We start from the raw sequence: 23,968 nt of genomic DNA on the forward strand, positions 1-23,968 counted from the left end.
TAAATAACTCAAGTTCACACCCTCCAGGTAACAGATAAGATATTATTAAAAACGCATCAGATTTACAATTCTCATTGTACCAAAAGGATATTTTCATCAGGTTATAAAACACGGTGACTTATGGGGTTAGGGCGAGGTCGGGTGAAGGCGGGCAGGTCGAACATTTATCACCCCTAGGATTACACTGACAACGACTTCGGCTTGTTAATGTAACTTTTATGCTTTTTGCGTACGAAAATTTTTAAGTTTCCTTCCTTTTTTTGGTTTTGGGTAATATATTTATTTAGTTTTTGGGTGTGTGATTTATTTGAAAAAAAAAAATGTTTAGAATTCTAATGGAGCATAGGTGTTAAAATTTTTCCCTGAATATGGAAGAGTAGGCAAAAATAACAAGACAATATAATATAGCGCAAGACACTCTGTTCCCCAGTTTGAATTGAAAACAATTTAAATATAATCAAAAAATGTCATTATTGATTCGAAAGAGATTAGTCTATTGCTTAAATCTCGATATTATATATAATGGAGAGAACAGAGTCACTTAGCACTAGGTGTAAGGGTGTTCTGCCCACATCGCAATACACGCTAGATGCGCTAACCTAAAAAGAAGAAATAATAACTCAAGCTGATATGATAAACGTTAAGCCCAACAATCAAGAACAGCACCAGCGCGCACCGCGACGTAAACACGACAAATAAAACGACATTTACTCGAAAATAAAATAAAAAAGGCGACAAAGCACCGGCTGACTGCATTTAACAGTGTTGAATATTCATAAAGATAAACAGAAATTTATGCGCTCGTAAACTCGACGATAAAGAAAGTTGTTTCATAGAATGTTTCGTCGCCATTTTATAGCTCCGTGCGATGTGGGTCTGTGGGTAGATTTGGCAGATGAGATGTAAGTGTGAGTGGGGGTTTGAGTGCTTTTTTATTTCGTTTTAAGTGTGTTCTTATGAGTGTATACGTTCATACATTTATGTTTGAGTGTGAGTTTCGCTACTCAACGCACTATTTGGTAAATTAGGCGGAAAATTGAGAATGGCGTCTTAACACTATATTTCTTCTGCAAGCCCTATCCTATATGTATATAACGTGAAATAAAAAAATCTATTTCTAGCTCAACATCTCCTTTGTTAATGAAAAACAACAGTTAAAACCACAAACGGGAACCTAGTGTTCCTATAAAACCTATACAAACTCAACAATAAGTACCTATAGAAGGGTAGAAGCGACAACGATGGTAGAAGGAGACCGAGAGCGAGGTGTCAAGTAAGGGAATGAATTTGTCAGCCGGTGATTCTTTGTGGCGCGCCCCGCTATACATCACCCGCGTCGGTTGTGCTCGACGGAACAGATTTTGGTGTTAATATTATATTATATACTGGTAAAAGTATAAAATAATATTATATTATGTTAATTTAGCTTCTGAGTTTTTTCGCATCTTGTAAGTTTTGTTATCTTTTTATCTTTTTTTCAGCTTCACAAATAAGCTCGTTTAACTTTTCACACAACACACTATATACGGGTATGCTGAGGCAGTCGTATTGCAGCAGCACTCTCTGATGACAGTTAAGGGTTCCATTCTTATCAGGAATAAGTTATTTTCACCTAGCGTTGGTAACTATATATCTTGACACTAGTTTCCCGCTACCTTCCCTATCCTACTAAATGAAGAATACAAACAAATAAAACTATATATGCGAGAAAGGAAATATTCCAGTAACCACAAGCACTGTACCGTGTTACATTTAGCGTCCGAAAGATTTATCGTGTGATGTACAACTTCCTTCATAAAACACACCCGCGACTCCGTCCCACTGGGTGCCACTGTGCAACGCCTTATATCATTCTTATTTCGAACCAACCCAACGGAATGCTGATATACCAGTGGAAATGTAATTTAGAGAGGGCGGAGAGTTAGTGTTTTGACACTCCGTTATATAGTCCGCCAATTAAGGGAAATTAATTTAACATAGTACATTTTTTGCGAACTGGAACAGAGAAACTTTATTTTAATAGTTTAACTTAATGGTGTTTGTATCATAGAAGGATAATAGTGTTAAGACATTCCGTTCCCTACTTTCTGCCCAATTATCAAAACAATTATTAACAGACGAAAGTCACTCTACTCACTCTTTGCCTGTTACCAGAGCGTGTAAAAAAATTTCGTTACCTCAAGTGGGAATCGAACTTCACAACACATTTACAATCTAATGCTGTAGAGGCAACAGCTTTTATTCAACAAAGACCCTGAAATAAAACAAATAGTTACAGTTAGTTACATCTACAAACATAAATCTAAACTGCGCGTCATTTCCTTCAAGTAAAATATGTTGCTTGTTGGAAATCTCAACGGAGTTTACTCTTTTTTTTGGCCGGAAAGTCGTAAATCTAGGAGATAGGCAGAAGGTCGAAACGGGGTCCCTCAAGGAGACAACACTTGAACATTGGTCCCCAAAGGATATTCGATTTAGTGACTGTTGACTTGTCTGTGAAGATTGATGAGATAATGTTATATATTTTTGGGTAGGATTAAATTTACTTATGTGTAAATTAAGGGTTTCTTTATTTATAAAAATGTCAAATGATGCCAGTCGTAACGCAGCGGCAGGTTGTAGATTCGATCCCCACTCCTTCCCCACATTCCGAACAATTTTCGAGACATTATGTGTTGAGTGGCGAAACATAACGATGCACAATGACTGCGACGTCTTACAGCGAAAAAAAAGAAACTAATTCTTCCGAGTGCAGATTCCATACACAATAGAAAAAATATTATTAAACTATACACTTGCATCATTAGCTTCACGCTGTATTCCTATACATACCTGGACCCTGGACCTGGTATACCTGGGACCCTAATGTTAAGACACCCCGCTCCCTACTTTCTGCCGATTCTTAAGGCATTGCGTTGAGCTTCCTTAATGAGGAAATGAAAATATTATTTCATATATTAGTAAACTTCAAAATTTGCTTTTACTTCTAAAATTGTGAGTATACTTGGGTACCCGAGTGAGTTATGCCCCCGCATATTACCTTCCCGACCTCAGACAATGTGCGACCCTAAATTTATTACACCAATTCTTTTCAACTTTAAATTGCACTTGTCGGTTGCACGCCACGTATACACTACTTCGTATTTTATTTTATAAGTCGCCAGATTTCATATTGGACGACCAATTTTTTAATAACATGATAAATTGAACTTAATAATTGGTTTGAAATATCGAAATTGATTCTTTTAACAAAATCAAATAATGGAACCCTTAAACTATTTTGTTGTCAATATATCTGTTTGTGTCTGTCTGTAAGTCTGTTTGTAAATACTATTATCTCAAGTTATCTCAAGCAAGCAGAAGTAGAAAAAAAAATGTGTTTCTAATTCAACACAGTATAACTCTCGTACATTGGTACGAGCGCTTTTGCTTCGTTTGCTGGAATTCACGGAATTATCAAAATCTATAGATGCTTCCCGTTGACATAGAATTAGAAAATTTGGCAGAAGTAAAAAGTTATAGCACAAAAAAAGTAAAAAAAAAATTAAAATAATTTCATTCATTTTTTTATGGACGCAAAGTTTAGTTGATCACGTTTGACAGGCCTGTGTTAGTGTTTTAAGTCTTTAATTAAACGAGATATGAAAAGCGAAGTGTCTCAACACTCCATTCCGCCACAAAAGACTTAAAAACCAGGAAACCCATAAAAAAATTACACAAGCATTAAGATCACAATCTTGAAAATGCTTGTTCAAGATATTAAACCGTATCCATCACCATTCATCACAGGAACAAACCGCGGGCTAATCTCCTCTCCCGCTCAGCGACCATATATCAGAGCGAGAGGACATTTTTACGAGCTCTTAATCAAGAAATATAGGATTGCAGGGCGATTAAGAGAACGCGATTTACCGACGCGCTAATGCAGTCGTTCTGATGATGGGTGGCCTCAGGCCTTTGTGCTGCTATGAGCTTGCTTGGCTGTGTAAATAATTATGTCTTGATATATTGTTGACTAAAGTCTAATGAATGTTTTTGGTAGCTATATTAATGTTATAGAGCTGAAATGTTGTTTGGTGGACGTGCTAATCTATGGAACTATTCGTTTGAATTGAAAAAATTGAAAGTCGATATATCGAGAGAGTCATAAGTTATATTCTATTCGTTATGATCTAACCCACTATACCTGTAGCTATTACCTCATAATTCAAAATCTATCATATGTCATACATAACTCATATTTATTCCTATTTGAAGAGGCCAACGCTGCAGATAATAGTTACGAGTAGTAGAAATATATGGACAAAGTAGATAGGTTATTAGTTATTACGAAATTTAAGATGAGAGAGTTGTGGCGTTGAGTTCGGCCACTCTACACACAATTCCACTTCCAGCTTCTTCCTTTCTTAGCCGGAAGGTGGGGAAAGGAATGTGTTAACACTAGATTCCTAGGTTGCCTGCATACCCTGCTATGTGCGGGATATAGCTAAAAGAAAGATAAAAAATTGTTTAACGTATGTGATTATATTTGGCTTTATTTTAGATGAAAAGACTTTAGAATTCATAGACTGTAAAGAACGGTGAATAACTTTATATAAAAGCCACAACAACAAATATAATTAACACAAGAAATTATACCAAACAGAAGGCACAAATGACATTCAAGCCGCATGTTCTCCTCTAAAGCAATAAAAGTAACGATCTCCATCGAAGGAGTACTCCTCAAAGTTCTCCAACTCTTAGTAGATAGCGAACGGTGATATTTCAAAGCCGCTAGTATATCTCCACGACGGTATCAGCCAAAATGTGCCGTTTCGACGCGGTAAGTGCTACAATTTATTATAGACTTTGGTGTTTGGAGTGTTGCGCGAGAGACACTTTGAGAAGCTGTGCTTTTATTGTATCTTCTCTTATTGCTCATTTGGTGCAACAATGACGTATTTTTTGGAAGTATATACCTCCTGCAGGAGAGGCACTCAAAGTTTGTAAATAGCCTTTCAGCATACAGTTACCTACCTTTACAGAACAGGGCAGAGAGTCGTGGCGCAAAGCATCGGACGTAAACACGACAATTGTTGCTTTGTCTCACTTTAGTAACAAGACAAAGTGCTGCGTTAAGATACGCAAACTAACATGTCTCTAAAATTAAGTACCAAATTCTGCAACGGAGTGTCTTAACACTAAGTTCCCCACTCATCTAAAGTGAGATACGTTCTCACTACCACATCGACTTTCTCTATACAAAACTTACAGTAAAAGTCTACAAAAACGCTAGCGCCTATAACTGAAGCTGCATTATTAGTCACAATATTTCACTGAGGGCAGACATTTTTATAGGTATTTAGCGAAAGCGACGCCTCTGCGGGCCAATTTGAAAGTTGTTTGTGCGGCCAATTTACGAGGCGAGTTCATTTGAAACGGTGTGTCCTCGCTTTGTTTATTGACCGGCCCTTTGGCGCAGTGGTTAGGGAATAGAACTGCTAATTATAGGTTACGAGTTCGAGTTTAGAATCTAGAGGAAGTAGGCCTTAGGATCTTGGCGCAAGGGCACAAAGCGTGCAAAGTTTCAGTTTCTTGCACTTATTTATTTATTTTATTTTATCAAAGAAAAAAATATTGTCAATTTAAATTTGTAGTTCATTGCAGACAAAATGAGGAAAACTGTAGGATCTACGATCTTGCCGTTGACCTACTATCATGAAATTTATATGAAATTCTCCTAAATATGATACAAATATCTCGATATCATAATCTCTTGATACTATTGTAACATATTTACTTATGCTAACAAACATAATATGTTTTTATTTAACGCGACACTCGCCACCGTCGGTAGTCCCGGAGGGCACCTCAAGGCCCCGCTATATTTTCGGCATCACATTATAGTCCCGGCGGCTGCAACGGTACACTAAGTAAATTCATTCTTCTATATGCGATAATATAAATCGAATTGGACGTGGTATATGGTGATAAGTTCTACGTCTATATTAAAAAATAAAATATATTTAGTTTTATGCTTTTTTTCGCATAGCAGAGTAGGCAAAGTTAGTGTTAAGATACTCCGTTCTCATAGTACCGCCCAATTTTGGAGATAATGCGTATTGAGTAGCTTAACACAACGCCACGCCTTGTCTTGTTACCAGAGAGACAATCCCCCTGAATAGGAATTAAGCCCACAGCCGTCAACAAAGACTACGGATATTTTATTAACTTCAATAAATAATAGTAAAATAATTATATTCCCAATATATATAAAATAATAACACTACTAGGTACATAATATAAAACACAATATTTTTACGTTTCATAAAAAAAATGGTATCGGTGTCGATTTGGCATCCCGAGGGCGTATCATGTTTTTATAGTCTCTTATGCGAAAGTAAAAATTCCATTAGAGTGTCGATTACTCTCGTGGTGTGATAGCATTGAATACGATATTTATAGGTCGTGAGGGTTTTATAACATTGTTATAGCAAATATTAAGATATTTTATTTAATTAATTGTAGAGATTTTGTGGAACTCCGTACGTAATTGAAACTATTGAATATTCAAAAGAAAATATCTATCCGTAACTGAGTTTGATATAAAAGAAAACCGAATTTCGTATAATTTCAGACATTAATGAACTTTAAATAAGTCTTATTTGAGAAGTTTTAATTTTACCTGATCGAACCGAAATACTAGCGCTTAATACGGACTAGTGGAAAGTATGATAAACTTTTAGTACTAGAAAAATATGAACAAAATTCATTACGCAAAAAACAATGTTTAATACAGTCAGCGGGGCTAAACACTGGCAAACTTCAATTTGAACAATCCTATTTCCACAAAAAAGAAGCAAAATCTAAAACTTAAATTTTAAAATATATAACATTATGGTATTTATCCTATTATTGTACAAAATAAGTACATATATAATGAAGCACCATAAAATATGACGATAGTCGACACGCACGTCACAAGCGACCCCTAAAATGTTATAAAATATATCCTAGTGACATTTCAGGAAAGGTTTACTATTTCCTGTAGGTTAAAATGATACTGGTAGATTTAAAATATACAGAAATAACATAAAAATTATAATTTTGTTGAAGAAAACATAGTGAATTCGCTACGGAATTTACTTTTTAGGAATTTAATTAACTAATAACACTAACCAAAAAATTTCTGTCAAAAAAATTATAGACATATTTTTCTGTAATTCCTTTATATTTCGCAAAATACTTATTAAACCAATTTCAGAACACAACTTTGCCACTATATAGATAATATATTTGAACAAGCAAACCAATCGTTGTAAATAAAAAAAACGTTTTTAACTTAACATAATATTTTAAATTTTAAAGTTAAATTACTTTTTTACAGTTGATAATCATGTACAGATAAAAAAAATAATAAAACCAAATAACAATTTTCATCACTTACATACAAAAAGGTACGTTCAGCCTACTTGATTTATAAAACATATTCAATCTAATAAAATGTAATAGTAGGTATAAATAAATTCAATAAATATAATTGAATTAATTTAAAAATTTGTAGTAACTATTATTTTAAAAAATGACAAGTGATTACTATTTCAAGAAATGGAAAAAGACACTTGAAAAATTACGAAGTCTAACTGAACTTGATATTGAATATCAGGTATACAACCCGCTCGTAGCAAAGAACTATTTTCACACCGCCACTCAACAGCAGTTTCTCGATGCTGAGAGGAAAGTGGAGAACCGAGTGTCTTAACACTAAGCTTTCTTTACCTACCCAGATGTATGCGGGATATAGAGTGAATCAACAAAAATCTTGTTACAGACTACAAAAGCTCACGACCAGCAATTATGTGAAGCTGCTCACCGCTTAAACAGTATTCTTGTAAACTATATAGTAATATACAACGATGCCTCGGACTGTCTAAAGCACAACTTACAAATTCAGAAAACTGAATACATTTATGACGTCGTAAAAGCTGTTGAAGCTAGGTAAATACATATATTTCATAATTTTCTAAAGCTAAGTAGGACTGGGGTCGACTTGAAAGCGATCTCAGAGCCGAGACCAGTTTATAAGAGAGATTAGACTATAGCTTTGACTACGAGAGATGCAATCCCAGCGTATAATTGCTGTATATAGAAAAAAAAATATTCAATTCAATTTCGATTGACTCAAAAAAAGTAATATCATCATACTTTTCCACCCCCAATGTCTCTAAAATAAATAAAGTATTTAGAGTAGAAATAGTTAGATGCGCGAATGTTTCCCTTCTTTCTTCTTTTATTCCTCTATCTTAACAAAGTATATACATGGAACGTTTATTAGGATCATAGAACTCAAGGAACAACTAAGGAAACTAGAAGGCGCCTACTACCAACTCCTGAGCAATGGTTTAACAGAACAAAAGCTCACACCTTATAACGTAGAATTCTCAAGTGTCTCTTCGAAATATGAGAAGCCGGAAAATGTAAAAATAATGATAAAAGAAGCTTTCGAGAAAGCTCAAGAAATAAAAGAAGAAAGTATTCAAAATTCCGAAACAATCTTGCAAGGTAAGTCTTAGCGTCTTCTCTCGAGCTTATATTTTTTTTAAGTTCACACTGTATCCTGAAAATAGCACGTTAGGCAGAGGGAACCTGGGAACCTCGTGTTCGCTCCGTTCCCCACTTCCTGCCCGATTCTGAAGGCATTGCGTATTGAGTGGCAGAAACTACGCAGCGCTTAGTCTCGAGAGCGAATTAAAATAATACATAACGTTTAATTGCTTCGAGTGGGCATCGAAGCTACAACCTGCCGCGTTTACAGTCGCACGTGGTGCCCCTGCGCCACGGCGGGCAACTTGGCCTGCATAATGAACGTAACGTACTATTACGCACATTCTAGTGCATACACAACTATATGAAAATACACACAAATAGATATAAAAATACACTTGTCCTGTTTAATTCATAGAAACCGATGAACTAAATGAAGATTTTCTACAAAATGTCAAATGGTGGGAGGATAACAATGAACAAAAAACCGAAGGACCTCATGGTATTAATATGACAGCGATTTATGAAGTCAAAAAAGTAATTTCAGAAGAGACCTTGGAGAGAAATAGGCTAATATCACTTATACAGGCACACGAAAGAACTAGGTAAATGTAGAGTCTACTAGAAGAAATTACAATAATAACTAAAATATTATAATAGCTTAAATTATTCAATTATTCCATTTCAAGACCGTCTTGGCGCAGGGAGCAACTGTGACGCGACGATTGTAGGTTCGATTTCCTACTGTGTATAAACACGCACAACACGTGAACTTAGATGAAAAACATAGTTCTAACATTTTACTATATTCAACAGGCAAATCATAAAAAACAATATTCAACGGAATCAAAAGAGGGAAATATGGGCGAATGAATTAAGAGGAATTTTAAATCCACCCGCACCGCTAGCTCTAAGAGAAAGGAGTGCACGATTGGTCCAACGAGTTTTAAGGTATTAAAGAAAATTATAATGACATAAAATATATGGATTTTATGTATATATATCAAATAGTGCATGAATATTGTCTTTTTAGAAATTACTTTGAAATAAAACGTAACAATATAAGAAATTGCAAGTTGGATGAAAAATTAAATATAAATTTATGCAATATCCCCGAATATATAGATTTGGAAAATGTAAAACAGGACTTGAAGGTTGTATTTAATATATCTATGTAGAATTTGATAAAAGATATCTGGCAGTTGCCGACCAAAGATCAATAAATTTCATGTTTCTTTTTTTTTTTGAAACCTGTGACTCTTGAAAAACGTCAAAAGCGACCACTAAGCCATACGTAATTTTCAAGGTATTTTAAAGTTTTTATTTATTACCTAAATGGGAGTAATTTTTTAAAATCTATTTTTTTATTCCCATTGATAATTTACTATTCTTCTCAGCATTTACTTTAATCTCGGAGAAATAAAAACAATGACTAAAGAACTTATTTTGTCTTTACTATTTAACTTATAATAAACACATTAAGTTCAATAAAATCTACTTTCCTTCCAAACACTCCCCAGATGATGTCTGACACAGTTATTAATATCATTTCAAATATATAGAGCAAAGAAAAGTACACTAAGCTATATAAAGAATACCATAATCAGTGGGAACAAGACTGTAAAAAATATAAACAGAACTACTTAAAAAGAAATCATGACGACATTGCTGAACATTATAGAGACTACATAAGACATTGGTTCCAAATATGGTAAGGAATTAAGTTAATTTTAAACTGGCATGTTGAGTGATGGAACTTAACGCCGCGTTATGCCTTGTAACCAGATCAAAACAGTCGCGCTTACAGACCGACGCTGGCCTACTGCGCCACGATGGGCTCTACTTTTTAATGATTGTATTTAACTTGGCTGTATGTTTTCTTTTCCAGGCATGAAGAAGTAAATTACTTCTACAATATACCTAAAGAGGACGAGGGTGGGATCTCTTTAATAATAAAAGAGGAAGTACCGACACCATCAGAATGGCTTGAGAAATACGAAGCGTATATAGAAATGAAGAAGGCTAATAAAAATAAAACAGCGTACCAAGTATATAATATTTTTTTTAATAAATATCCTTTCCACTCATCAAAGGCGTAACTGTAAACGCGACGGTCGTGGTTTCGATTCCCACTTGAAGGAAAGAAATATTATTTCTTCGCTCTGCTATAAAGACAAACGCGGCGTTGCTTTACACCGATCACATAGTGTCTTGATAGTCGGACAGAAAATGGGAAAAGGAGTGTCTTAACTCTAGTTACCCTCTGCCTGACCTATTTTGCGTAAAAGTCAAAAATAAATGAAAATGTACATCCTTTTTTTTCAGTTATTAAGCTCCTTGATAATATTTCACTATTCTTGCCAAACTTTTCAAGCAATAAGTAGTAATTTATTTGATAAGTTTAAGTACGAAAGTTTTCATATAATTTAATGAAAGTTCATTGCAATACAAAGTGCTATCACAACGGTTAAATCTTTTGGGTTTTCAGTACCTCATTACTGTGGCTTGCCTTCTAGATTATATATTTATTTATTTTAAATATAAAATGAATAATATTAATATGAGTCTAGACGCTAGGTTCTCTTTATCTGTCTACTCTATTACACAACAAATTTCAGCTGAAAATAGAAAGACTTGCAGCAAAAGAAGAAGAAACTGCCATTAAGAAAGAAATGTTAAAACAAAAGAAATTAGAGGCAGAATTACTTAAAAAAATCATGAAGAACCCAATGTTACACCCGGGATATAATTATCCTACGTCGAAGAAAACTGATCATATTATAGAGGTTGATTTATTTACGAGTACATCTCAATGTAGATTAAAATAACTATAAAAACAATATCAATTAAAAATCAAAAATCATCTTCACACTGTATCCCGCGCTCAGCAGTTAGACACTCCGTTCTCTACTTTATTTTGAAGGCATTGCGTGTTGAGTGGCGGAACTTCACGCCCTTGCCTCGATACCAGAGCGAAGAAATAAAAATATAAATTTATATAAATATTTCATTTGCTCGAGTGGGGATCAACCCCCAACCAATCGATTTTACCAGTCAGTGACCTCTGCGCCACGGCTGGCCTCTATCAGTTAATTATTACAGCTTATTACTTTATCCAAGAATATTTAAAGAATATTATTGCTATTGTTATTAATAAGACTGTTTTGGGTTCGATTCCCATAAAAAGGGTTGAGTTTTTTTGATTTTCCTCGCTCTCATAATATTACATACTTTAATTTTTATTTTTATTTAACATATATTCTAACAGGCTATAGCCTTGTATGCCAAAAATTGGAAAGAATTAGATAAAGAAGAGAATCTAAATATAAAAGAAAAATACAATAAAGTTGTAGACCAGGAAAGAATATGTATGGAAGCTAAGATTGGAATTTGTGAATTCGTTAATGATGATATGAGGTAATTATATACTTATATTTTTAAAAAACTTCACGCGTTTTTCTTATTAATATTAAATATAATATATAATTTAGAGTGGAGTTGAATATATTAAAAAAAGCCTTAAAAGAAGATTACAAGAACAACGAAGAACAAATGCCAGAAGAAATAAAAGAAAAGAAACGTAGAGCGAAGAAACGAGGGAAATTTCACTTTAAATTAGCAACAGAAGATACCTGTGAAAAATTAACTGTAAAAGAATTTAAATGTTTCGAAAATATTTTAAAATTTTAAAGTGTTACTGCATACTTAGGAAACAATACAAATTTTATACATTTTCAAAAATGTTTTAAAGTATAAAAAATTAAAAGTGAGACCCGAAGCTGCGCCTCTTAGAAACCGCCCGAGTGCTCTATTCAATTAAGTTTCATTATTCTAATTGTAATGTTTTTGTTTCCTTAGTGTGTCAATAGAACTTTAAAAAATATTAAAAACTTATCTGACTACTAAGCCATACGTTCTCAATCAAGCTACGTCGAAATTCTTATATGGTTGTTATAGGTTATTTATATTGTTAGCATCTCTATAGAGATATTAACTGACGTTTAGTACTTTTACGTCATTTAAAGGATAACTATTTGCAAAAAAACATACAGTCGAATTGATAACCTCCTTTTCTTCCAGAAGTCAGTTAAAAAATATAAATTAATTTTCATAAAAAAAAATATTTAATATTAATATTTAGTTATTTCTTTAAGGAACTCGCTATAAGAGGACACCTGAAGGATTATCCACAAACAGAATTGGAAGATTTTCTTGGGGATATGAACTACGCCGGCCCTGACCTCAGATGTGACTTACAGTAATACTGAAGACTGAATTGAAACCTATCATTTTTTTAAGTTTTAAAGAACATTAGCTTTATTTCTGTGATTTTCAGACAAGCTCTTTATTTCGGAGGAGAATTTAGGGCTCTTTGGTGGGAAATGTGTAGAGATGCGCTTCATAGCTTTAGACGAATATTGTTAGTGGGACCCGAGCAGACTGGGAAAACAACACTAGTACATATAATGGCCACAGTGAATGGTATGTGTATGGAATATCTTTGTAACTATAAATTCATTATACATCATTTATCCATCTGTCTTCCAACAAATCAAAAACAAAATTATTTTGATGACTTTTTTAATTTGCCACTACCAAAATTTAAAATATCTGTAAAAAAAATTCTAACAAGTAAAGCTTATTACACTGTTCAAGAATATTTAGAGGATAAAGATGTATGGAATTAATGTCTATTGAATGTCAGGCAGGATAGCTGCCAGCTAATGTAATAGTAAAATATACCATTGACTTTAAAAAGAGCAACTGTTGAGTTTCTTGCCGGCTCTTCTCAGCAGAACTGCCTTCCGAACCGGTGGTAGCTTTTTGTTGACATGTACATTCGACGATTCAAAAGTGCTTATAAAGTTTATTTGAATAAAGAATATTTTGAATTTGAATTTGAATTTGAAAGATGTTGACGCGCAGCAAATACACTCAGACTACATATGTATATACTGTTGTGGGTACGATTCTCATTCGAGGAGAAATCATAATTTGTTCATTTTTTATTCTTTCCTCTTTCTGATAAGATGATAAAGCACTGCGTTAAGTTTCGCCACTCAACATGCAATATCTCCAAAATTGGACGGAACATTGGGAACAATGCCTTAATAGTAAGCCCTCTGCCCTACCTGCACTACTATATGTAGAATAATCATTAAATTGTTTTTGGTTGGGAGTGAACCCCGTGGTCAGATACTGCAACATCCACTGTCCATCAGAATGAGACATTTTGTTTAGAATGGCAAAAAGGAACGCCGCCCTTCAGCTTTATTATCTATGAATATTCTTGATTGATTGATTTCTCGATATATGGCGTTTCGAGCGTGCCAGTTGAGCACAATTCATTTCGCCAATGTCACGTTGTATGGAAAACACACGAAGGAAATTGACCGGTAATAAAAAAGATAAATATACACAATTATAGAATACATGTAAAAAAAAGAGATCCTGTGTAAGTACAGCCTTCACCTAAAGCAAAACAAACACAAATTTACAATATACACACAACACATTAGGGTATGAATATTCTTTTTAAGTTATTTCTTTTATGTCAGATGCCACATTGTACGAGATAAATCCGTGTCAAATAGAGATAGAAAATCAGAATACGGAATATTTACAGCAACTAGTCAACGCTATAGCAGATTGTGCGAAAATTACACAGCCTTCGATAATTTACATTATGCACGTCCACAGACTATATTATTCTAAGGTAATTTTTAAAAAGAATAAATTATTATTTTAAAAATTAAAAAACACGCTGAGGGTTCCATCAGCTACGTTCCGGCTCTAGCATCAGGTGTGACCATCAACTTTGATGATCATACAATTATTACAAACGAGTTAAATTCAGTTTCTTAGATTTTCTTTTATAGTTTCACAATAAAATAAATAGTATATCTATCGACCTAACAATATTTTTTTTGTTATCATTTTTAGATTTGGGGAATTGCGAATTGGATATTAGATAGATATATTTTGTTTATATAATATATTTTTTTTTCAGGTGCCTCCAAAAGAAGCTTTTACGAAATTCGATTTAATAAAACGCTTCTTTACCAGAAAATTATTCAAAAAGTTCAACAAACACGACAAAATTACTATTATTGGTGAGAACGATGATGCACAAGCAATATACTTTCTTTCTAATATATTAAAATTTCTTTCTACTTTCAGGCAGCTGCATAGAGCCCTGGACAGTTAAAAGCAAGCAAATATTAAAAAAATTCCCTCATGTCCTACTTCTACCTGAAACAAATTATTCTACTGTATATCTTATTTTAAGAAAATGGATGTTAAGGTGACTTATTATAAGTAAAACAATAAATACATGTTAAAACTAACTATTTTCTGCGGCTTCTTTCGGGTGATCAACTGAAAATAATTAAGAGTTAGTAAAGAGTAAATGATAATTTAATCTAATGGGCATGGATTGTCTTAACACTAAGTTCTTACATTCCCTCTGCCTATGCTATGCAATAAGAATACAAAATATTAATATACACCTATTATATAAATATTAATTTGCAGCAATCGTATTGTACCAAGGGATTTAAATATAAATTCTTTGGCGTATTTACTTCAAGGGTATTCTTTTGGCTATCTAAAACATTCGTTGGAAAAGTTTCTAACAGCTGATCGAATTACGAGGTAAGTTTTTGATTAGTATTCTATTTTTTAAACAGACTCACAGTTTGCAGTGGTCGGAATAACTAAAAATAAAGAATAATAATATTTTATCACTCTTTTCTACAGATTCTGACTAAAACATGTACGAATTATTATTTAGTATTTTATAAAAAGTTAATTTGATTTGTTGCAATAGAATAGCGGCTTTCGGACTGCGACCCCAAGATATTTATAATTATATACTAGAAGATAATAATGAAAGTAAAATCGTAAGTACTATATTTTCCATATTTTGGTGCTAAATCCCGCATGTAGGAGGGTACGCAGAGAGACCAAACAGCAAGACATTCTATTCTACGTTTTTCATTTGAAATCAAAATATTGTCTAACGGAACTCAATACTGCACTTTGTCTTATAAGAGTAGAAAAATGAAAATAATTCATTTCCCTTGACCTTTGGGTTCCATTCCCCGTGATTTTTGGGTTCCATTCCCACTAGGGGAAAAAATTATCGCTCTAGTAACAAGACGGAGTTGAAAGTCGCCACCCAACACGCAGTGTCTCAAAAATTAGCTAGTGCGTGAGGGATGAGGGGTGTCTTAAGATTAGACTGGTTAACTCAGCGTGAAGCTAGAAACATGGCTTTTTTTTGTTTTTCAGGATTACAATAGATATATCAAATGGTATACAGACAACACTCATTGGGGTAAATTAGAGATAAAAAGTCTAAATGAGAAAATGGAATTCAAGATTCTTGTTCAGAAATGGGAAGAGAAAACGAAGAAGAAGAAAAGAAATAAATAAAATTATACCTTTTTGTATTTTGATTAAACAATATTTATTTAACCTAATAGTACAATACCCTAATAGTTGCAGAAGATTTTTTTAAATTTATTTAATTCCTCTATTTTCACTTGTGTAAAAATTTATACATATAGTAATAATAAAAAGCATCACAAACCATTATATTTTGTAAGATAAAATCACAGCTATCTATGAGAGATTTTTACATTTTTTCTGAACATTACATTAATTCCGAGACCTTTAGGACTAGACAGAAAGAGTCCAAATATAAAAAAATATTAAAAAATTGAAGCACATTTCCAATTAGAAATGAACCAACAACCATAATATTTATAAGCACATCCCAATTGCGGTGACGGTGCGTCATTAACATTACGATTTAAATTGGACCCGCGCAACCCGAAATTTAATTAAAATAAAGTAAATAAATAAATAAAACCACATATAAAAAAGGGTTACATAATATTCCCACAATAGGCTACGAGGATAGGCAATACAAATACTGTTAGAGGGTATGGAGTGTCAATTATAATTATGGGGGGACTGTAACGCTGATGTAGCTCGTTTAATACTTTATTGCAAAAAATGTATACTCGTATATGAATGAAGGGTTTTTGGGTGACAATCTTTTTAAATAATATACATATGTATTTGATTAGAAAAATTGAATTATTTTTTAGCCTCATGCGCTATCCCCCACATGGCAGGGTAAGCAGAGGGGACATGGGAACCTAGTGTTAAGGCACTCCGTTACCATTAATATACTTCCATTCCCCAATTTCCTGCAAATTCTGAAGGCATGCATGTTGACTGGGAGACCTCGATGCCGTGCTTGCCTAGTTAGTAGTTACTAGTGCAAGGAAATCATATCAATTAAATATTTCATTTCCCTGAGTGGGTATCGAATCGACATCCATCACTTTTTGCAGTCACACGCTTGTGCCCCTGCGACGCGACGGCCATAAATTATTAAATATTAGTACTTATAATTCCGTATATCTAGCTAAAACCATGGTCACCCTAAGCTACATACCCTTTTAATATTACGTGGCATATTTGAAATTAATTCGAGTTCAAATAACCAGCGGAGTGCGGCTTAATTATTATTTGAATTTTCTCTTCTTGTATCATTTACATACTGTTTGTTAATATTTCTTTCGGAATGGGAGATGAAAGATTTACTTTTTTATTTTTAATAAAAAAAATAATATTTTCTATTATTATTTTATAGTAAGTTCTAACGTTATTAAATTGACTTACAAAACAACAGCTCTAATCAATGATGGATTAAGACACCCCGATTCCATTAAGTCACGGTACTGTCCTCCACTTTCCTCCAAATTCTTGAGGTATGGCATGTTAAATGGCGAAACAAACGCCCCACATTCCCTCGTTACCAGAAAAGATACTGAAAATATTGAATATTTTCATCGTAACCCCGAGTGGGAATCGAGCCCACAGCTATCGATTTGATATAAAAGGAATATGTTTAGAATATAATTTTTGACACTACCAAATCTCATACTAAGAGGTATGAAAACTATTTTATATTAAAATGTTTATCATAAGTATATTATAATTTATATGTTTATTATAAGTTATATGTCTAGCTTCTCGTTCTACGAGAATATTCAACGCACCAAAAGTATAGAAGAAACAGTTGAAAAAAAACATATATATACAACATATAAAGTATTTAATTTATTAGTCATATAAAATTTAAAAATATATTGAAAATTTTACCCGTATAAAATTATATTGATATGTTATATGTATATGGCATCTAAACATTACTTAAACTTTAGGAGTATTTGTAAAATATTTTAAATGTAAATGAAGTCCAAATAAAAGAAATCCAAATAACGAATTCTTAGTACTCTATATAACGTGACATTGGCGTGGTTATTAGTTTTAAACTAGCAAGAGAAGAACGTCATAAATTAAGAACAAAACAGAAGATTTATAAATAGAAACGACAGTTCTTCTTTCAAGCGTTTTAGATAATCATAAATTGACAAACGAAAGAGATTGATAGAATACATACCATAAGCGACCCAACCCAACCTATGGATTTAAACAGTTTAAATTATTATTATAAAAAAAGTTTCTCAAGTAAAACATTTGTAAAGGTCTACAGACATTAATATTTCCGATTTATTACAATACTAATAAAATGACAAATACCCACGAGCGTACGCCAAAAATTTAAAAAAAAACAACCTTTTTTCAGACCTCTTCATATCACATATCATATTAGTGGTAAAGTACTTTTATAAAAGCCTCAACGGGCAGACGTCATAAATACAAAATAAATTATAAATGCCTTTCCAAATTAACATTTACACGTCTAAAGTTGTAACAACCAATCTACTTACTATTCTTTAACTTTCTTCAACTTCAACGCATTATGAAAAATAATTTATAATGTCTTCACACGACACACATACCAATTACAAATTTCACAATATCAGCTAAAGGCTTCACCACACGAACATTCTAATTTTGAAATTCAAACAATCAATTAATAAAGGCCTCAACAGACGCACCATCAAAATTCAACCAAAACATCCTTCATAACATTCTAATTTTGAAATTGACAACGACTATCAAAATATAAAGGCGTCACCAGATGTATAATCCAAATTCAGCAATTCAGTATTCATACATTAAACAACAATGAATAAAGGCCTCAACATACAAACACTCCGCTAATAAAGCCTCAACACTCTACACTGCGCGTTGCACTTCTCCCGCCGCGCGTTTCCCGCTGTTCCCGTAACCCGCAGTTTTGCGTGCAAGTCGGGGTCCGCGTGCAAGTCCGCTTGTTGGAGGGTCCCTGCTTGAACGTAGCCAAGCACGTTGGGCACGTGTTGCTTTATTATGCGCGCTCGTTCTTGCGATACTTCTTTTTGCCTGTTTTATAAAAATATTATGTTACTTATTCATTTGTGTACATACATATTTTAATAACCTTAACGTAATGTTCTTTTCCTCGATTCCCACTCAGGACAAAGAATTATTATCCTCGTGCTCTTCTATGACAAAGCGCGGCATTGAGTTCATTCACAACTCATTGCTCATTGAGTGGCGAAACATAAGGCCACACTTCGCTTCGTTGAGTTGTTAATTGTCAAATTCTGTTTATAGCACATATTTAAATTTAAATTGACTTAGTTACACAAAGTATGTTGTTCTTTTCGCATTTTTTAATTCTTTATTTAATTTACACTCACATTACCGAACTGTAAATCTAATAGTTATTACGTTTACCACTCACCGCGGAAAATTAATATTTAAACTATTTTCACTTTCTCTCTGACAGACAAAACGCAGCGTTGAGTTCTGCCACACAACACATATCTCGATAATGAGGCACTCCTCACTATACAGAATTTCTTAACGCTATATTCCTCTGCCTGCTATATGCGGAATAAAGCGTGCGACTAAAAAAAAACAAACAATTAATTCATACCAATCATTGTAACAATCATTGACATATTTAACTCGACCTTCCTCCATTTTCTGTTCCCTTTTCCTTCTTTCAGCGTTATCTTGTATTTGTTTTCGCAATTCTACTGAATATTGTTGTCTCTTTTCTTTATTTTTGCGTTCTTTTTCTATTTCTTTTTGCTCCTCCGCCGCCATTTTTGTTTCAATCTAGAATTATAATAATTAATTATTAACTGATGCGGTCATTTATATTTATATATTTTCTATGTTACTAAGAAATTCCATCTGTCACAGTTTAATATCTTTTCAAACACTTTTTTTTTTATCTAATTATTTTTACCAGAAAAGATATTATGAATAATCAATGTAATTTAATTGAATTGAAGTGAATGTAATTTATAAGAAGTGAAAACAATAATTTTTATCTGTTTGTATGGGCGTTTGTCCACGCTTATAACGGAAACCGGGTGTCTTAACACTCCGACTCCCTGTTCTCAGGTTCCCTCTGCTTATACTGCGGAATACAACATGAAATTTAAAAAAGAATATAAAGGAAAGACAAATCAACCAACACTCTTCCTAAACTCCGCTTCCCTATATCTCATTTCCTTCTCCATTTTCTTCTTGTTCTCCATTTGTCCCATCAACGACGTTTTAGTGTCAGCTTTGACACGTTCAAACTTATCCTTCTCTTGGACATCGTCTAGAAAGTTCTTTTCTAAAAGCTCTTGCTCTTGGAGAAGCTTTATTAGGTTTTGACGTTCTTCACGCGCTGCCTGTAAAACATATAATTTAGTTAAGTGACGAAACTAAACATTGCGATAATACGTCAAACAGTAAAAATATGAATTACTATATGAAAAAAAATCAATTGAAGTCAGTCGTGGCGCAGGGGCACAAGCATGTGACTGTAAACGCGACAGGTTGTGAGTTCAATTCCCACTCGAGGAAATTACATATTTATTATCTTCATTTCTTCGCTGTGTTGTCGAGGTAGAACTCGGTGTTGTGTTACGCAACTCAACACTCTATGTCAGAATTTAGCGGAAAGGGGTAACAAAAGTATTTTGATGGAAACAAAATATTTTAAAGTTACCAGGTTCCCTTTCCTTACATTTTTTACCTTTTATATGAGCTATACACAGGTGCTATACAGCATGAAAATAAAAAATATATAATATTAGTATAATCTTAACAAGTAAGTTTTTTATAAAGAAAATTCTAGTATAACAATAGTAAGCTATTTTAAAACCAAATACCTCATCTGCTAAAATCTTGGCGGCAATTTTCTGATTTATTTCTTCCTTTTCTTTTACTTTTCTTTCCCTTTCTGCAATACTGAAAATTTACTTTTTAATTTAATTTTTAAATAACAATATATAGAGTAGCTTTGTCTTCTATTACTACTGTTCTACTAGTTTAAATGAAAGCACAGTTTTAACTACTCTATCTCTCTCTATCTAAAGAGATTTTGCCAAAAATGAAATTTTTGTGATTTTTTCAAACAAAATAAATATTAATATTATGAATGTAAAATAAAACTCCATTTAATAAGAATGTCGCACATACACAGAAGCACCAATCAAAGCGACAGCATCGCACACGCGTCATTTTCTGTATATTCCTCCTCATATATAGTTCCTCTGTATATTATTAATTACATACTTAGGTTGAAATATCCATTAAGTTTTGCCGCAGGGGCAAAAGCGTGTGACTGCAACGCGACGGTAGTGAGTTCCGCCTCTCTATACGCACTGCCTCGAAAGTAAGGCGGAAAATGGGTAATGGAGTGTCTTATCACCAGGTTCCCTCTGCCTACCCGATATGCGGGAAACAGCAAAAACTTAAAAAAAAAGAAAAGGTATGCTTACATAGCAGAACTTCTATCTGAAGCAGCCTTCAGTTGTTCCTCTATTTTCCTCTCTTCCAATACAAGCATTTCCTTTTGTTTCAACTTCCAAGCTTCTTGTGCCTTTTTGAATGTGAACATTTCGTTGCGCATCTTGTTTGTTTGTTCTTGTTTTTGTTTCAGCTCTCTGAAAAATAAAGTGTAGTTTTCTTTATAAAAGGTAAAATCAATGTCTTGGTAATTATTTTCATGTAGAAGAAATGTGGTGATTGCAAGTTCACTTGCTACACAAGGAAACATTTGTTATATGGATATTTTCAACTTAAAGCTTGGACAGCTTCCATGAAATATATTTTAATACATTTTGTATATCTATGTTCTTTAGTGTGAATAACCCTTTAAAAAAATCCAATTTATTTTTAATCCTAAAGTTCAACAATATTTTTTTTTGCTTACCTCTGATCCTCATCAGCTATGGTCCTCATGACTTCATCCAGCATCTTCTTCTCAATCAATGTGTCTTCATACTCACATTGCTTTTGCATCTGTTTATTTACCAATTGTTGTTGTAATTCCGTACAATATTTCCTACTTTTATCTATTTTAGTTTTTTCCTCATTTATTCTGGCTTCTTTTTCACAGTACTTTGAGTTAAGTAGGACTCTATTTGCTTGTTCCTCTTCAACCTAGAATTTCGTAGTATTTTTTTATATATCACCGGTATCTATATCTTGCACTTGATATAGTCAGTATACTTCTCAATGTTCGTACAACATTAGTAGTTAATAAATAACACATTATTATAATAATTACCTCTTTATTTGTGCTTACATTCATTATCATTAATAGTTAATAATCAATTCATAACATTTCACCATATACATTCTGAAATGTAATGCTGTCGGCATTACAAAACCAAATCCACATTTATTTCAAATTATATAAAAGGGAGAAGTATCAGTAAGAGGTGAAAAGTAATTTATGTTAAAAGCATACTGTACATAATAATATATCCTATTAGCAGTGTTTATAATATATATTAATAATAATATGTAACAATAGTATATTTCTGTGTACAAATGTAGGAAAAATAAAAATTTAATGTGAAAATTATACAGTGCATATATACATAGCTTCATGCTTTATCCCTAGCGGGGTAGACAGAGAGAATGGAGCGCCAAATGCTACAGTATGTATACAGTACAGTGTATATATTATTTACAAATTTTATAATCCCACATCTAGCAGAGTCAGAGGGAACCTATATAGTGTTAACTCCATGCCACTTGCACCATTCAATTTTTTTTTCAGTAATGGAACTTACAACTGCTGTAATCAACACAATTTGTGCGATGCCTGATCTTATTTGAGTAAAATATTCTTTGAAATGTATATATGTCAATAACGTCATTGATTTTTATGTAAAAATATTTCAAAGGACAAACAGTATCATGGATATAATGCTGTAAAAATAAAAAAAATCCAAGAAAAAATGTAAATAAAATTTCAACTTCCTAAACAGAATTAAAGATAATATTTAAATACCTTATCTTGCAATTTTTTATATTGATTATGTAAAATTTGCTGTTGAAGATCTCTACAAACATATCCAGCTTGCAATTTCTTCATTAGTTCCCTCAAACTTGGATCTCGTTCCCTCAAATAATGTCTTCTAAGAAGTTGAGAGGCTTCCTCATTTTTTATTTTTGCTATTTCAATACCTAAATCTGTTTCTTTTCGAGCCCTTTCATTGACTATTGCCGCATGATCTGTTCTCTGTAACATCCACCGTTGTGTACATTTTCATTATATTTTTTATTTAGAAAAAATAGACAGGTGGAGGGGAAGTGTGACTAACTGTAAACACTATAGATGTAGGTTTGATTCTTACTCGGGTGAATTCATTTTTTAATATTTTAATTTTGTAGCTCAATAAACAGGAGAAAGGGAGATGTTGAATTCATCTCTCAACATGCAATATTTCAGTTCAGTTCAGTTCTTAGTTTATAACGTTACGATCACGCAATATCTCAAAAATAGGAGATAAACAGAATGGCTTAACAGTAGGTTCCATCTGCTTACCCAACTTAATGCGGGATGCAGTGTAAAGCTGAAAAAGAATATAGATAGTAATGATGTTACTTCTTGGAAATCTTTTTCCATTTCAGCTTCCTTTTGTATAAGAGCTAAAGATCTGCCCATCCTTCCATCTTCCATTCGACTGTTTAGCCATTGTATATCCAACGCTCTTTGGTATGTTTCCAACTCCTTACGGCGTGCTTCAGCAATGGCATTCTTTTGAAGCTCAGTTTTTGGTTCCTTAAAAATATAGTTAAGTAATTATGCCCCTTATGAAAGTCTACTTTACGCAATTGAGAAAACAATTGTAGTACCATGTTAAATATTTATTTTAATATGGTATATATTATAATCACAAGTTTTTTTTCCTCAGAAATTAAGTAACACGTAGTATTCGTAGGTAGACAAAAAAATTCAGAACAATTTTTTAAATTTCGTAAGCAAAATAAAACGTTGTCAAAATCAGACAACGATTTTGGAATAACGTTCAGAAATCAATATAGTGAAAAAAGCGATCAAATATTATTTAATTAATAATTAACTACATAATACAAGAAATTTAATATTAAATGACATATCTTGTTTAATAAAAAATACAATTTATTTCTTCAATTAGTATTAGCGCCATCT

General features: G+C 33.0%; 2 protein-coding genes across 3 annotated transcripts; one reads left to right on the forward strand and one right to left on the reverse strand.

The window, feature by feature from the left end:
* The first annotated feature begins 7,490 nt into the window (after positions 1-7,490).
* On the forward strand, positions 7,491-15,960 carry LOC146538003 (dynein regulatory complex subunit 11-like). The gene is made up of 19 exons (XM_085186460.1): positions 7,491-7,645; positions 7,811-7,977; positions 8,315-8,541; positions 8,942-9,128; positions 9,340-9,474; positions 9,557-9,677; positions 10,086-10,234; positions 10,412-10,571; positions 11,142-11,309; positions 11,792-11,940; positions 12,015-12,171; positions 12,678-12,781; positions 12,860-13,005; positions 14,082-14,239; positions 14,534-14,636; positions 14,704-14,827; positions 15,058-15,177; positions 15,353-15,425; positions 15,817-15,960. The coding sequence occupies exons 1-19, from the start codon at positions 7,562-7,564 to the stop codon at positions 15,958-15,960; spliced, it is 2,676 nt and encodes an 891-aa protein (XP_085042586.1). The 5' UTR covers positions 7,491-7,561.
* A 1,679-nt stretch (positions 15,961-17,639) lies between these two features.
* Positions 17,640-23,788, reverse strand: LOC146538004 (uncharacterized). 2 transcript variants are annotated; one of them, XM_085186459.1, is made up of 9 exons: positions 23,653-23,788; positions 23,402-23,578; positions 22,805-23,035; positions 21,716-21,945; positions 21,282-21,446; positions 20,670-20,748; positions 19,983-20,186; positions 19,433-19,617; positions 17,640-18,873 (listed from the first exon to the last, which is right to left on the reverse strand). In XM_085186459.1, the coding sequence occupies exons 1-9, from the start codon at positions 23,653-23,655 to the stop codon at positions 18,669-18,671; spliced, it is 1,479 nt and encodes a 492-aa protein (XP_085042585.1). In that variant the 5' UTR covers positions 23,656-23,788; the 3' UTR covers positions 17,640-18,668. The 2 variants fall into 2 exon arrangements, with proteins under 2 accessions (XP_085042585.1, XP_085042584.1); XM_085186458.1 differs by having other exon boundaries at positions 23,342-23,578.
* Between the last annotated feature and the right edge of the window lie 180 nt (positions 23,789-23,968).

The sequence above is a fragment of the Heliconius melpomene genome, chromosome 6, assembly GCF_056956725.1.
Source record: "Heliconius melpomene rosina isolate 202511_hmr_F chromosome 6, ASM5695672v1, whole genome shotgun sequence".
Classification (NCBI taxonomy): domain Eukaryota; kingdom Metazoa; phylum Arthropoda; class Insecta; order Lepidoptera; family Nymphalidae; genus Heliconius; species Heliconius melpomene.

Bases quoted from the DNA above. Each gene is read 5' to 3' on its own strand.
- LOC146538003 (XM_085186460.1), top strand. From the start codon at position 7,562: ATGACAAGTGATTACTATTTCAAGAAATGGAAAAAGACACTTGAAAAA. The intron at 7,646-7,810 runs GTATACAACCCG...ATCTTGTTACAG, and splicing joins AACTTGATATTGAATATCAG to ACTACAAAAGCTCACGACCA. The intron at 15,426-15,816 runs GTAAGTACTATA...TTTGTTTTTCAG, and splicing joins ATAATAATGAAAGTAAAATC to GATTACAATAGATATATCAA.
- LOC146538004 (XM_085186458.1), bottom strand. The intron at 21,447-21,715 runs GTAAGCAAAAAA...TTTATTTTTCAG, and splicing joins ATAGCTGATGAGGATCAGAG to AGAGCTGAAACAAAAACAAG. The intron at 20,187-20,669 runs GTATTTGGTTTT...TATGTTTTACAG, and splicing joins CCAAGATTTTAGCAGATGAG to GCAGCGCGTGAAGAACGTCA.